The sequence below is a fragment of the Pempheris klunzingeri genome, chromosome 21 (genome assembly GCF_042242105.1).
Source record: "Pempheris klunzingeri isolate RE-2024b chromosome 21, fPemKlu1.hap1, whole genome shotgun sequence".
Lineage (NCBI taxonomy): Eukaryota > Metazoa > Chordata > Actinopteri > Acropomatiformes > Pempheridae > Pempheris > Pempheris klunzingeri.
Genome location: NC_092032.1, coordinates 9,011,530 through 9,024,902, shown reverse-complemented (window position 1 = coordinate 9,024,902; position 13,373 = coordinate 9,011,530). Strand labels below are relative to the sequence as shown.

At 39.9% G+C, this 13,373-nt stretch overlaps 1 protein-coding gene across 1 annotated transcript in view; it reads right to left on the bottom strand.

The window, feature by feature from the left end:
* The window catches only part of LOC139221412 (trichohyalin-like), a 90,682-nt gene that overhangs the window by 63,621 nt on the left and 13,688 nt on the right, over window positions 1-13,373 (bottom strand). The window contains 3 exon segments of the mRNA XM_070853340.1: window positions 4,028-4,301; window positions 6,437-6,616; window positions 8,209-8,326. Coding sequence (XP_070709441.1) covers window positions 4,028-4,301; window positions 6,437-6,616; window positions 8,209-8,326 — 572 coding nt within the window.

Sequence of the window (13,373 nt, the reverse complement as noted above, 5' to 3'; positions counted from 1 at the left end):
ACTTGACATCGGACAAATACTTAATACTTTTTAATGGCTTTAATTGTCACTTAATTGATTTATCAACTTTTCATACTTTCTAAGACCCCCGCGGACACCCTTGTTTACATAACCCTGAGGAACCGAGATGAACAGATACTTTAACAGACAGGTGCTGGAATAACAGTTCTTTGGTATGTGGGAGAATACTCTGTCTTAACAACAGCATATAACAGTTGTGTACCGGAACATGGCTACCATATTGCAGTAGTGCAGTCACAGAGATCGACATCATTATTTTGTTACTGTGGCATGTTATTATGGAAGAGGTATACACATTTTAGCTCACTAAAACTCCATCAAATGGAGTGCAAAATCAATACCTATGCTGATGATCTCATGAAGTCAAATCAAGCCAAAGGAGAAAAAAGGAGCATCAAGTATTCTCAACATAAGTGGCTTTGACTTGCAAAATGTGTTTGCATAACATGAGCTTTAGATAATGTCATAAATGGCTTTAAATGCCGCAAGGTGCATTAAAATATGCACAGTCATCTGTTTTACCTACACCTTGATGCAAACATTTAGAATTAATCTAGTTTTCACTGGTCAAGCAATTCCATTTTGATATTCAAATATAGTGTGTATGTGTGCCAGTGCACGTTCGTGCAAGACTGATCTAATCAGACTTAAATCAGTTAATAAGCCAAGGACACAGAGGAGATGACTCAGCTTATGTGAGCATGAGCTAATATTAGCATCTCAACCCCATTCAAGACCTGCGCTGCATAGAGTAGCATTCAGTGTTTGGTCTTCCCATTAGAGAAGTGCAGGCTTTGGGTGTTAAGCCCTGCAGTTTAGCTCATCACAGTGAATTCCATTAGCACATTAGCAAAGGTGCCATGACCTAATGCTAATGTTGGGTGCAGGATTTAATGCCTAATTAGTTTTTTTTTTAAAAACATCTTAAGTTTACTCAATAGTAAGGGCAGCTCTTAAACTGCAAAAAGAAAATCAAAGGCATTCCAAATAAGTGGGAAAAAACGGACAGGTAGACAAACAGGCAGATAGAATGTAGCTGACAGGTGGTTGTATGCCTTGAGATGAGAAAACACCTCAGTTGCCACTTCTTAAGGACGCCTGTCTGAGCTCCAACACACGATGTAGCTCTTCACATCCTGTCAAATAATTCTGACACTGTGTTTTAATTGAAGCTCATGCAGACCAAACCAGAGGAGCAGATGAGTGCTACTCTGTCAAAACTAATTCTCAGCTACAAACTCCACATGATAAACTGCATGCCTAAATGCAAACACAGGCACATGTCACACAGGCGAAGAGATACGCACACTCACATGCATACTCAACACATACAAATATATACTCAAGTGTCCACACAGGAACTTCAACTGACTATTAATTAAAAGCCACAGCGTGCAGTTGACTCCGGGTAGGCGGTTTGTGACACCACAAATCTGGGAGACTTCCTGTAAGACATAAATCTGTTTCTCTCTCTCTCTCTCTCTCTCTCTCTCTCTCTCTCTCTCTCTCTCTCTCTCTCTCTCTCTCTCTCTCTCATAGGCACAACAAAGACCGTCTTGTCTGGGTGTCTCCCTCCCATCTCTCTCCTCGCCATTCATTAGAAGCACAAGAAACTGTGGTCAGGTTCAAAGAAAATCTCCATTTTCTCGTTTTCAGTCACTCATTCACTCGCTCTGTCTTCTTCTTTCTGGTTTGCCCTCCCTTTTATTCATTTTCTCCCTCTCTCCCTCACTGTCCCTCTCCAAGTCTCTCTCCCTCTCCTCTCTAAACACTGTCTGTTCCACATGGCCCGGATAATGAGTGGTGAAGCTAAACGAGAGGAAACACGGCTCACTATTAGGATGGGAACGCTGACTGAAGGTTTTAAATAAACGGAGAGAACTTGAGGCCAAATTGTATTTTCAAGGACATAAACTAATGGAATAGGCAGACATTCTCTGAGCAAATACACTCTCTGTTTAAACTACCATAATAGTTGTAAAAATATACATGTCCGTGTGGATCTAGCAGAGAGACAGACTGGCAGAAGGCGGACAGAAATACATGGAAATGCATATATCCTGACATATGCTTGTAGAAAAACACAAACACTGTGTATGTAAACTCAATAGCACTCAGATCCTTGGTGTGGAAAGCCTATTACCTCACATTGAAAAGCACAACAATAAGGACATGAAAAAACATGAATGCTTGTGTATGTCATTGAAAACTAATTAGGCAAATGTGTTTTCTTAAGTGTCTCTGATATTCTCTCAGGCATATAAATCCACACCCACATATAAACACAAAGAGCCTCTCTCTATGAGGTTAATTGGGTTATCTAGGCTGATTAGCATAACTAATTAGGATGCTTGTTAACAGATAAGTATTATTTATTCAATTAGCACTCTGTGTGCATGTATGAAGCTGTGCATGTGTATAAAGCCGCTTCATCACTGGCATAAGTTCAAATGAAAATGAAGCAAAGCTAAGTAGGCATGAAGTAAGACCTGTGAGTGTGTGTGTGTGTGTGTGTGTGTGTTCACTTCATCATTTATCTATTTTACACACACAGATGCTCACCATCAGGTGCCAGACATCCCCCCCACACACACGCGTGCACAGCAAGCTTGCCATGCTGTAGCACTTTAATCCCTAATCATCGTCATTAGGCTTCTGTTTAGCATAATTAGCATTGTTAATCAGATGAGCTGAGTAGAGCCGGGCTGTGCCAGTCACAGCAACTGACATATGTCACCCTTCCGGCACCTTTTCACACTGTTGAAGAGTCTACTAGTGCCCATCAGGTGGGTTTATGGCATATTTGCATGCTTTCACTGATTGCTGGTGGATAATGTAGCAGCTGATGTCCACAGTGCATTCTGATGCAATGTGTGCAAAAATGTCCAAAGGGTTGATTTCATTTTTGAAGGCAAACAGCTTGTAAAGTGACACAGCTCTTGCACTTCTATCGGTTAATGGAACAATACTGAACTCATTTCGCCAATTTATTCATTCATGTTTGCAAATGCAGATGCTGTCTTTTGTTTGTGATGCTTAACATGCGCTTCAAGCCGACAGTAAACACGAAAAAAGCAAATCAACAACACTCCTCTAGTCTTCAGCTCACAAGTGAAACACACTCCAACACTCACAAATAACCAGAGAGGGAAAATGAAAGAGAGAGAAAGAGAGCGGGAGCGCTACATTTACTGAAATTAAACATTTTCTCATCAGCCTGAGGGTGCAGCAGGCCCACTAATGTATTATTCATCCCCACTTCACAAAGGAACATTAATCAATTATGAAGATATGAGGATCTTAAAGTATAGAGGAGAGACGAAGAGCGGCCCGTTCGTATTAATATGCGGCCGCAATCGTGCGCCCCCATCCCCCCACCCCCTTGCTCCTCAAATCAATATTTTGCAGATTAATTTGGAGCGGTTGTGGCGAGATGGCAGGATGGAAGGAAGAGGTGGGGGTGGGGGGCAGTGGTGTGAGGGGTGGAGTAAAGGAAGTGTCTGAGGTCTGAATTAAGGTGAAGTGTTTTGTTGTTTTTATTTTACAAGTCTGAGTACGTGCGCGTACATGCGTGCGCATCAGCGTGTCGTCTCCTGTGCTGCTGTAAGTCAACACACTGAACTGAGAGACTGAGACGACTTCATCGTACAGCACATGACTAAAAGTTGACACAAGTTCAAAAGAGGTGAGGTTATTTCAAACATTTAAATGATATTATTAATTGAACGATTCTAGTCTATTAATTGTGGATGAAGGTGTATTATTGTGTGTCATATTTTGACTTGAATTCATGATTCATGTCTTCAGCTTCCCTTGGTTTTACAAACCTTTCATTTGTAGGTAATTATCCTTAATGTTTTCAACAAAAAAAAATCATACATGAGAATGAAAAAAAAGGAGCACAATGAAGGGAATCAATGTTCTTATTTTTCTGAGTTTACACATTATCACCCATTGTGGAGTAGTCTCATTAGATACAATAGATCTACTTAGTACATTAATATACTCACCTCTGAATTTAAAACAGCTGCCCTCTCAGCCCACATTTTAACAGCTTCAGCATGGGCCTTTCTTTCCTCCTCAACCAGGTTCTTCCACTCTTCCTCCCTCTTCTTCTCCTCCTCCACTTTCCTCACCCACTCCCCCTCTCTCTTTTGCTGCTCCTGCCTTCTGCTCTCCTCTTCTTTTTGATGCTCCATTTCATATTTCAGCCTCCATTCCTCCTCTTTCCTCTTCAGCTCCTCCTTAAGCGCCCTCGCTCTCACGCCCAGCTCAAAGAGCTAAAGTCAGACAGAAAAAAAAGAGGGGAAAAGTGCAGGCAGTCATATCTCTGCACTCTGCAAAACAAATGAGTTACCAGTTACTTAACCTAAATCTAACCTGAAACATCAAGAGGCCCATCGAAAGGCAGCATCCTGTAAGACAGCTAAGGAGGAAGGAGGTTAGAAAAAGACATTTGAAGTGATTGACTGACAGCAAGTGAGTGCATTTATATTTACATAGTAAGCTCAAAATAAAAATGTTCATGTACAGTACCGTGCATGTGGAAATAAATTGAAAATAGGAATCCCAACTCATCAGCAGTAGAAAGTAACTTAAGTGCTTTACTTGAGTAGTTCAATTTCACGCTACTAAATTATTCAAGTCCAATTAATTTCTTTTTTTTTATGGTTTATAGTTTTATGGCTTATGTTTATAAAATACAACACATTTTAAATATTAAATCTGTTGTTTACAAACTTTTGTTTCAGGTGTTGATGAGTGGTAGCAGTTTCACCTAAGAGTCATTTATCCTCTAAACTTCTAACATGATTTCAATTCAGTGACTTGAATTATCTAAAATTAAAAAAGGATTGAAGTCCAAACTAGAATTACTGCCTAATGGGTTTAGGCCTCCGCCAAACAGTTTACATCGATGTCTGTCCAGACTTCTATAATAGATAAAGTAAAGACGTTGGAAGAATTTAATAAAAGGAATTAAGTGTATTTTTGGGCGAAATGGAAGTTATCGTTATATTGACACATAGTTGAATGATTTTCAGTGAGACACATGTTGTGTTTGCTTAAAAGAGAAGAGTTGAGAGGACTGACTCTTGTCTCTCTCTCTCTCCTTTTGTGCATGTTGTCTTTGTCTCTTTTTCCTTTTGTGTAAATGATGTGTTTGCCCTTTGCTGCTGTGTTATGTCTTTGTAGTCATGATGGTGGAGTGGAGGTCGTGTGGCTGGTGACACCTGCGGTTCCTCCCGGATCCCGTCTTCATATACATTTACAATCTGTCTAATTCTGTCATTGTGATTGTATCCGGTAGTGTTGGCAACATCTATTGAGTGCCAGTCCGTCTGGGGGAGGGACTCCACCTTTGTTTCTCTTACTGGGGTTTCTTCCATTTTGCCCATTACTGAGTTTTTCCTCATCCTAGTCGAGGGTCTAAGGGTAGATGATGTTGTTTGCTGTACAGATTGTGAAGCCCTTTGAGGCAAATTTTTGTGATATAGTGATGTATAAATAAAACTGATTTGACTTGACTTTATTAAGCTTTGCTGTTCTTGTTCTGCTGTATGTCTATTAGTGTGTAAATTCATTGACAGAAACAAAGAACAGAGTCAAACTCCTTGGTTAGTCAATAAAGCTGATTCTGATAGTAGACAAAGTTGTGGCCATGACAGCGGACAATGCTTCAAATATAGATGCTGCTGCAAAGAAGCCACAAATTCTAAAATGTGGATGCTTCACACACATCTTCAACCTGGCGTCATAGAAAATCTATACAATCACCACAGTTTCAAGGTGGGCACTCAACTCAGTAGCCAGTGATGACATTTTAGATATAAAATTTTTTGATGACATTTTATCTCTAAAATGTCATCACTTCATCATTTTTTCCGATTAGACATTTTGTCATAATTAGCGTATGAATTCTTGAGCTATGGCAAAAAATTTAATCAGTTCATCTTTGAGTCCAAATGGATGTTTGTACTAAATTTGAAGAAATACCCTCAAGGCGTTTCTGAGGACAAACAACTGGAAAACGTAATCCCTCTGGTCAAGACTATGCATGTAGTTGAAATTGCTGCTACACAAGCAATTACATTATAACAACAAAATGGTGTTTACACATTGATGCACCAGTACTAAAGTGTCAAACTATTCATTTAACATATAATAATACCACTATATAATAATACAACAGTCTTTGGAGACATTTTACTTCAGGATGAGTATTTTCACTTTTGATACTTGAAGCATATTTTGCTGACAATACATCTGTACTTGTACTTGAGAATGATTTTAAATGCAGTTCTAGAGTATTTTTACAGTGTCGTATTGGTACTTTTACTTATTACATGTTTACAGTTAACATTGTGAATACTTCCCTCCACCACTGCAACTCACGCACATGTGACTCTCTGCCTACCTGAGCATGCGTGCCGGTCCGCTCATGTTGCAGTAGCTGAATGGTAGCTTGCAGTTTGGTGATGCAGACGTCCTTCTCAGCAATTTCTTTCATGTTGTCTTTCTGGATCCGCTGCAGATAAGAGAGCTCGCTCTGCAGGTGCACCAGCCTCTCACTACTTTCCAGAACCTGTGCTGCAGTCTGAGCCACACAGGAGTTTAAAAGTTAAAGTTTCTCTCCAAAGAAGAAAGTTATTTTCAGTGAGTGTGACTAATTATCTTATGATGTGTTTCAGAAGTGCTTCTTCACAAATGTCATGCAATAATCTTAAGATATCTACCAAAACATCAGTAGCATTTCATATACATTTTCAAATTAATTGTTAATTTCTCATTTTAAAATGAAACTCTTTGTAATTATGGAAAATTGTCATCTGCTATCAGTATAATTTATTAAAATGTTTATATTTAGTCCCTCTCAAGTCAAGCAGCACATTCTAATGTGTTTTAGTTATTTATGATGTGATGATGTCAGACTGTACAGAGGAGAAAGAGTCAAGCAGAGAGATGCAAAGCGTAAACCACTATAAAAGAATCAGTGATAATGGTATGGGTTACATAAGGGGAAAACTGCAACCATGTTAGTAATTGACAAGACTTTACGGAAGAAAATCTACAACGACAAATACAAGGGAATTAAAAGTACACACACACATTGTTTCTATTGTTAAGGATAAACAATTGTTTTAATTGGGTCTCATTGGTGTCAGATTCTTGGAACTTATTCAGCTCATACAGAAACTCATTTATCGCTCACAAACAAAAATGAAATTCTGTGGCAATCATCGTTATCAAGGCTGTGTGTTTGTGCGAGTCTGTAAGAACAGATCTGTCTGCAGCTGCACTGCAGACGTACCAGTTAACCAGAAACACAAGTCGAATGAAAAAAAAATACATCAACATTTGTTGAAAATATGATTAACAGAACAAGCTCCAGTTACTCTACTTGTTTCTCTAAGGCTCTGTAATCTCACAAACCACTAATTAGCAGCAGTGCAAATGACTCAACTCACAAGCAGCATAAACAAACAGTAACCAGCCAACACACACATAAACAACCAACAAGCCTGGGTTTACCACAAGCATAAATGTATGTGTGTGTGCATGTGTGTGCGAATTTCTGGAAGTCTGTGTGTGTTTACGTGTGTCTTAACCGTAAGCCACAGAAGACAGTAAAACAGCAGTGGGTATAATTTAGTGACACCCTGTAAGGAGGTGTGGGAAGGCCGTAAAAAACTCTCCCTTTTAATCCCGGCCGGCGACGCCATGTTTGTTACCCAAGGCTCTGAGATATGCTGGTAATTCATCACACACGCCTCAGCTTCCTGTTAAACCTGGCTGCACATGGAGCGCTTCTAGCACAGCTGCCAAACCAATATCGTAAAAATAAAAGAGGAAAAAAAAAAGACTTCTCCACCTCTAGGACAGGATTCTAAACAACAGGCACGCTGCAAAAATAAAATCTGCTTAAATGATACAACATTGCACATTTACCTATTCAAGGAAACGCGCATCTTAAAATTAGGGAAGTTGGTCCAACTGTATGTAGGTGCACGCAATATACTGCACTGAAGTACAACAGAGAAATAGAGAAAAGATTGTAAAAAATAATCTTAACGTAGGCAGATGTGTTCAGGGAAAAATGTCAGGCTGGACAAAATATCTTGATGGCATTTCTGTGGTGTGATCCTGTAGTTTCTCCGTAGTTCAATCAGGATAAGTCGATTTGATTACCTTTTGCTGGAAATTCTCTCGGGGCTCCCTCTCCAGATTAGAGATGACCACGTCCTTGGTTTGCAACTGGATTGTCAGGTCTTCTAATTCAGATGCAATCTGGACCGATGAACCAGAACTACAGCAGAAAAGAAGGGAGGGGATGATAGATGGCAAACACTATATATGTTGCTCATATATTCACTAGTACAATTTCCAGCTTGTGCATTAAATATGTTAAAAATGTGATCTGAATTGCAGAGGTGGGGCTAATTATCATCCTACTGTATTAATGATGGATAAATAACATGGCATGAAAGATTGCATATGGTGATGTATATATATAAATATATATAATAAAGCCAGTCTTTGCTCTGGTTTAGTGTATTAATAATGACAAAAATGTTACACATGAGAAACCTGTCACAAAAACTAACCCTGAATGAATCTTGATGGTTAAAGATGTTTAAGTAATTCATGTAATACTGCCTAACATAAAATATGAAATAAAAAGGCAATCCATGAAGAACAGCAAGCAGTGTGCATACAATGTAATATGGGATTCATAACAAAATCTAATTCAGAAGCAGCACAGAGATGATGAGCCTGGTGAAATTTGCACTAGGTGACAGCGACTGGAGCTGAAATGCGTCTGTGTGTGTGAGTGTGTGCGTGTGTGTGTGTTTCCCAGCGGTAAAAATGCGTTAACTCTGCCCAGACACCTTTCTGAGTCACCAGTGACAGCTGTCACACACCCAAGATGGAAGGAGAGAGAAAAGAAAAAAACAGATCACAAGGCACTGTGCCGTACTCTTCACAAACACACAGGCACGTACACACACACACACACACACACACACACAATTTCATATTTACCAGCCTCATGAGATGAGTTATTCTGATGAAACTTTGCGCAGATTAAAAATGTTAAACTCACATTTGATCAAGCGTGTCTACACGTTCGCGCCAAGCAGAGAAGGAAAGGCAAGGTTTGACAAAAGTGACATGTGAGTGGATAGAGAGCGCTGAGAGTTAAATCTTCCACTTCAGGAGGAAAAAAAAAAAACTTTTCAGTCAAATTGAGTAAAAGCCACGAAGGAGAGTGAAAGAAAACTGACTTTAGATTATAGTCTGTTTCTGTCTCCAGAAGACAATGGGAATGTGTGTGTGCTCCTGTGCTACTAATTCGCTTGTTTTTGTGTTTTTTATTCCACTCTACCAGCGACAGCATTCTTTTGTTATGAATTATCACTTTGCTGAGTATTTTACTAAGAATAGCTGTTTAAAAAATAATGGAGAAAAACTGTGAGTACTCCTAAAAATCAACAGAATCCTTTATATTTATATAAATGGGAAGACAAAGACAATCTTCCCCACAAGATACATTCTCAACTTTTGCAAAGGACAAAACCCTCTACAGTTACATTATAACATGGTTTTCCTCATTATTTTACTGACTTTTATATGGAGCGAAGAAGCTTGGTCTATTTATTAACATTTTAGAAACTTTTTTCCCTGTGAGCTTGGTGGAAAAATACTTAAATCACCCCAAATTTAGTGGAGATTCTTCAGAGACGAATGGTCTGAAATGGGAACAAGTTGAAAATCGAAAGAGGGTTTTAAATGAAAAGTAACTGCAGCCAATTTCATCCCTATTTTCACCTGCACAGTGTGGTGGGGGGCTCAGATTGTTGTGTGTATGGGTTTAGAGTGCTGTGTATATGGGTTTAGAGTGCCATGTGTATGCCGGTGTACATGCGTATGTGTACTACCAAAACCACTTGCTAGCTGAGACAAGGAACATCAGTTTGTCTTGGCCAAGTGTTCTTTTTAAAAGCACATAGATGCATGTACACCAATCTAATATGGAGTCGAGAAAGATTAAAAAACAGAAGAAGAAAATAAGGTTTGAGTTACTTAATGGTACATATGAGTCTATTTTCATTAATGGTTGAAACTGAATTCAGTACAACAGGTAGAAGCTGTATTTAATACCTTTTTCCCATTTTTGGGAAAATAAATATGAAAACATGCAACATATTCTGATGTGCAATAAGTCAAAACGCTATTCATGCAAGGTGTGTGAGTGAGTGTCTGTGTGTGCATATTGGGTTATGATTGTGCACATAACAAATGAGGCTGTATTATTTACTATATTGTTATATATAATACAGTAGTTGTGCTAAATAAATGACACACTGTCAAACCAACAGATGAACAGGGAATTCCTATTTAGAGCCATAAGTGTTGTTATGATTACTGTGTGGACAGAGAGAGCACCGTGTCTCACCGTGAGTGTGTGTGTGTGTGTGTGTGTGTGTGTGTGTGTGTGCGTGTGTGTGTGTGTCTCACAGTGAGTGTGTGTGCGTGTGTGTGTGTCTCACCGTGAGTGTGTGTGATATTAAAGCAGGCTCTCGATATCTCAAACTGTCACTCAGGCCTATTAGGCAAGGCTAACAAAATTAGTCATGAATATGCAGTAATAACATGCAAATTGCCACCCCTTCCCCCTGCCCTGTGAGCGTGTGTGTTTGCCCTCAGGGCTGTAGACATTGGCTCTGTAAACCCAATTCTTTCTACATCATTACAGCAACAAGACATAATTCATAAGAATAATACAAACATACATGTAGCCTGGCATACATGTTCAGGCACACACACACACACACACACACAGGTCACAGGTCCCCTTCGCTGCCCTCTTCACATGCCAGGGCTAATATACTGCAGGTTGCTGTTAACCATTTTTATGTTGAGAAAGGAGTTTTAGGGTTTCAAGTGCCACACATTAATGCTTAGCGACACGAGCACACACAAATTTGTGCATGTGCTCACACAAACATGTAGATCGTCTGTTGCCTTCCTGTCCCCAGGGTGATGTTTGACACAGCCTGGGTGCTGCCACAGCAATTAACCTCCCTGTTAATGAGAAGAGCTCTGTCAAGCAGCCAGATGGCACCACCTGGCACGCTTCCATGCACATGCACAAACACGCACACTCACACACATATGCATGCATGGTACATTGACAGCTACACACTGTCACACGAAGACATGCACACATATGCACATGCACACACACACAATCCCGTCTCCCCCTGCTGTACACTTAACTGGTGCTGGTTGTCAGTGCCCCTCACCCCTCCCTGAGACACCCCCCTCCATCCTCACTTTCCCCCTGCATTGTCCTCTATGGCTCTCCATCCATACTTCCCTCCCTCCTTCCTTCCCTCCCTCCCTCCCTCCCTCCTTCTCTGGCAGCTGCTTATCCATGTCGCAGCACTGCAGATGTCACAACTCACCAGCTGGGAAAACAGCAGGGGAGGAGAGGAGAGAAGATTTGAGAGGAGAGGAGGAGTTTGTTGCATCTCCGTATTTGACAGAGAAGCAACAAACTGGATGAAGATTTATAGATTTGCACATGATTGATTGATTGATTGATTTAGCCATTAGATTAGTTTTAAGATTAGTGACTTTTTATTACAAATAGTTTCCAGAGTTGATTCTATTATTATGAATTTGATATATATAGATTTCTTATTTCTTATGATTTTTTGTGATGTGATTTATGTGTGATTGGGTAGATATGTATAGTGTACATGTCCTGCTGTGTATGTGTGTGTGTGTTCGTGTGTGTGTGTGTGTGTTAATGAGCGTGGCACTTGGCCGGGGTACGGCCCGCTGTGTGTGCCTGTCTGCATGTCCACATAGCAGCCCACCAGGCCCGGGTATTGATCAGTTAGCTTGGCCTAATAGGAGAAGAGGAGCCTGACCTGGGAAAGTCAATACGGAGAAAAAGAGACATATCCTCCTCCCGTCCTGAGAGAGAAGTGGGAGAGAGAGGGAGGGAGAGAAAGAAAGAGACGGGAGAGATAGAGACAGAGATAGAAAGTAATGTGCATCCACCACTGTCCTTGCAAAGAAATTGAGAAGGGAAGACTCGGGAGACTGTCAGAAAAATAGCCGGACAATAGAAAAACAAGCAAAGCCATGAGGAAAATAATAATGTAACAGTAATGAACCCCTAGTCTCCTAAGCCTAAATATCTTATCACTTTTGTTAACAAAGAAAAGTTTGGAGTTTTGAATTAGAACAGTGACTCTGAGGGATACTGCCAGAGTGTGAAATAAGTTAAGTTCCTACCTTTCCCAAATGAGAATCAGGATATTCTGTCAAAGCTTCTTTTTTTTTTACCTAACTAACTTCCAGCATTTGACTGCTTTTGGCAAAGGAAAACAGCACTCAAGTTAACTCAAGTGTAAAGAACTCTGCAGGAGATTATACTAAGGGAAAATAATTAATAAATTGGAGGGAGATGGAAAATAAAAAAACTGACACCCACTCACACATCAATACATCGATAGATCAATGTGTGTGTGAGCGTGTGTGTTCCGTACACCATTTCAGCAGAAATATATAAATAAATCTGAAGATAAACAAAAAACCAGAGGAAATGGAAAAGTAGATAAAAGACTTAGGTTTCACCATGCACACGCACACATTTACACACATACACACACACACACCTGGCTGAGTGATGCTACCCTGGAGGGTGGCTTCAATCTGATGTGTTTAATGTTGACGCTGGTGGCAAGAAACACACACACTCACCCGCTGTTTCAACCTGCCTGTCATTTCATTTCATGAGACCTGATTTACTCATTTCATTTATTTCATTTTTTTTATTATTATATGTGCAGCCATTTAAAACGCTCAAGGTGTGATGCAAATCCCCGCATCTCTGACAGCAAGTATGCTGACTGAGGATCCATCACGCCCTTCAGTGCCTTTCGCAGGAATGGCAAAGAAACCCTGTACAGCCAAAAACTCAATTTTGCCACATTGTGCCAGACCACCGATTCCTGCTTGGCCGGGTGCTTTAATTGGTTGCACCGCAGGCTGTCAAACTACTGACTGGTTATTTCCAACCCTATTTAGATGTGTTCTTAGTTTTCAAATTTCAGCTTCTGTAAAAACAAATATCGACTGTAATATCAAAACTGCGTTTGGGAGTCAATTGTTTTATTTTCTGTAATCACACTGCAAATTATAATGTAAATGTCTACTTCTTTATGTTGTATGTTATCAGTGCCAGGCATCAATGGTGAGGAAGTAACATGAAAGTGCATGATTGTTACATTAGTTCAGTTAGATTTCAGTGTTTTCAATAGTTTTCGCAGACAAAA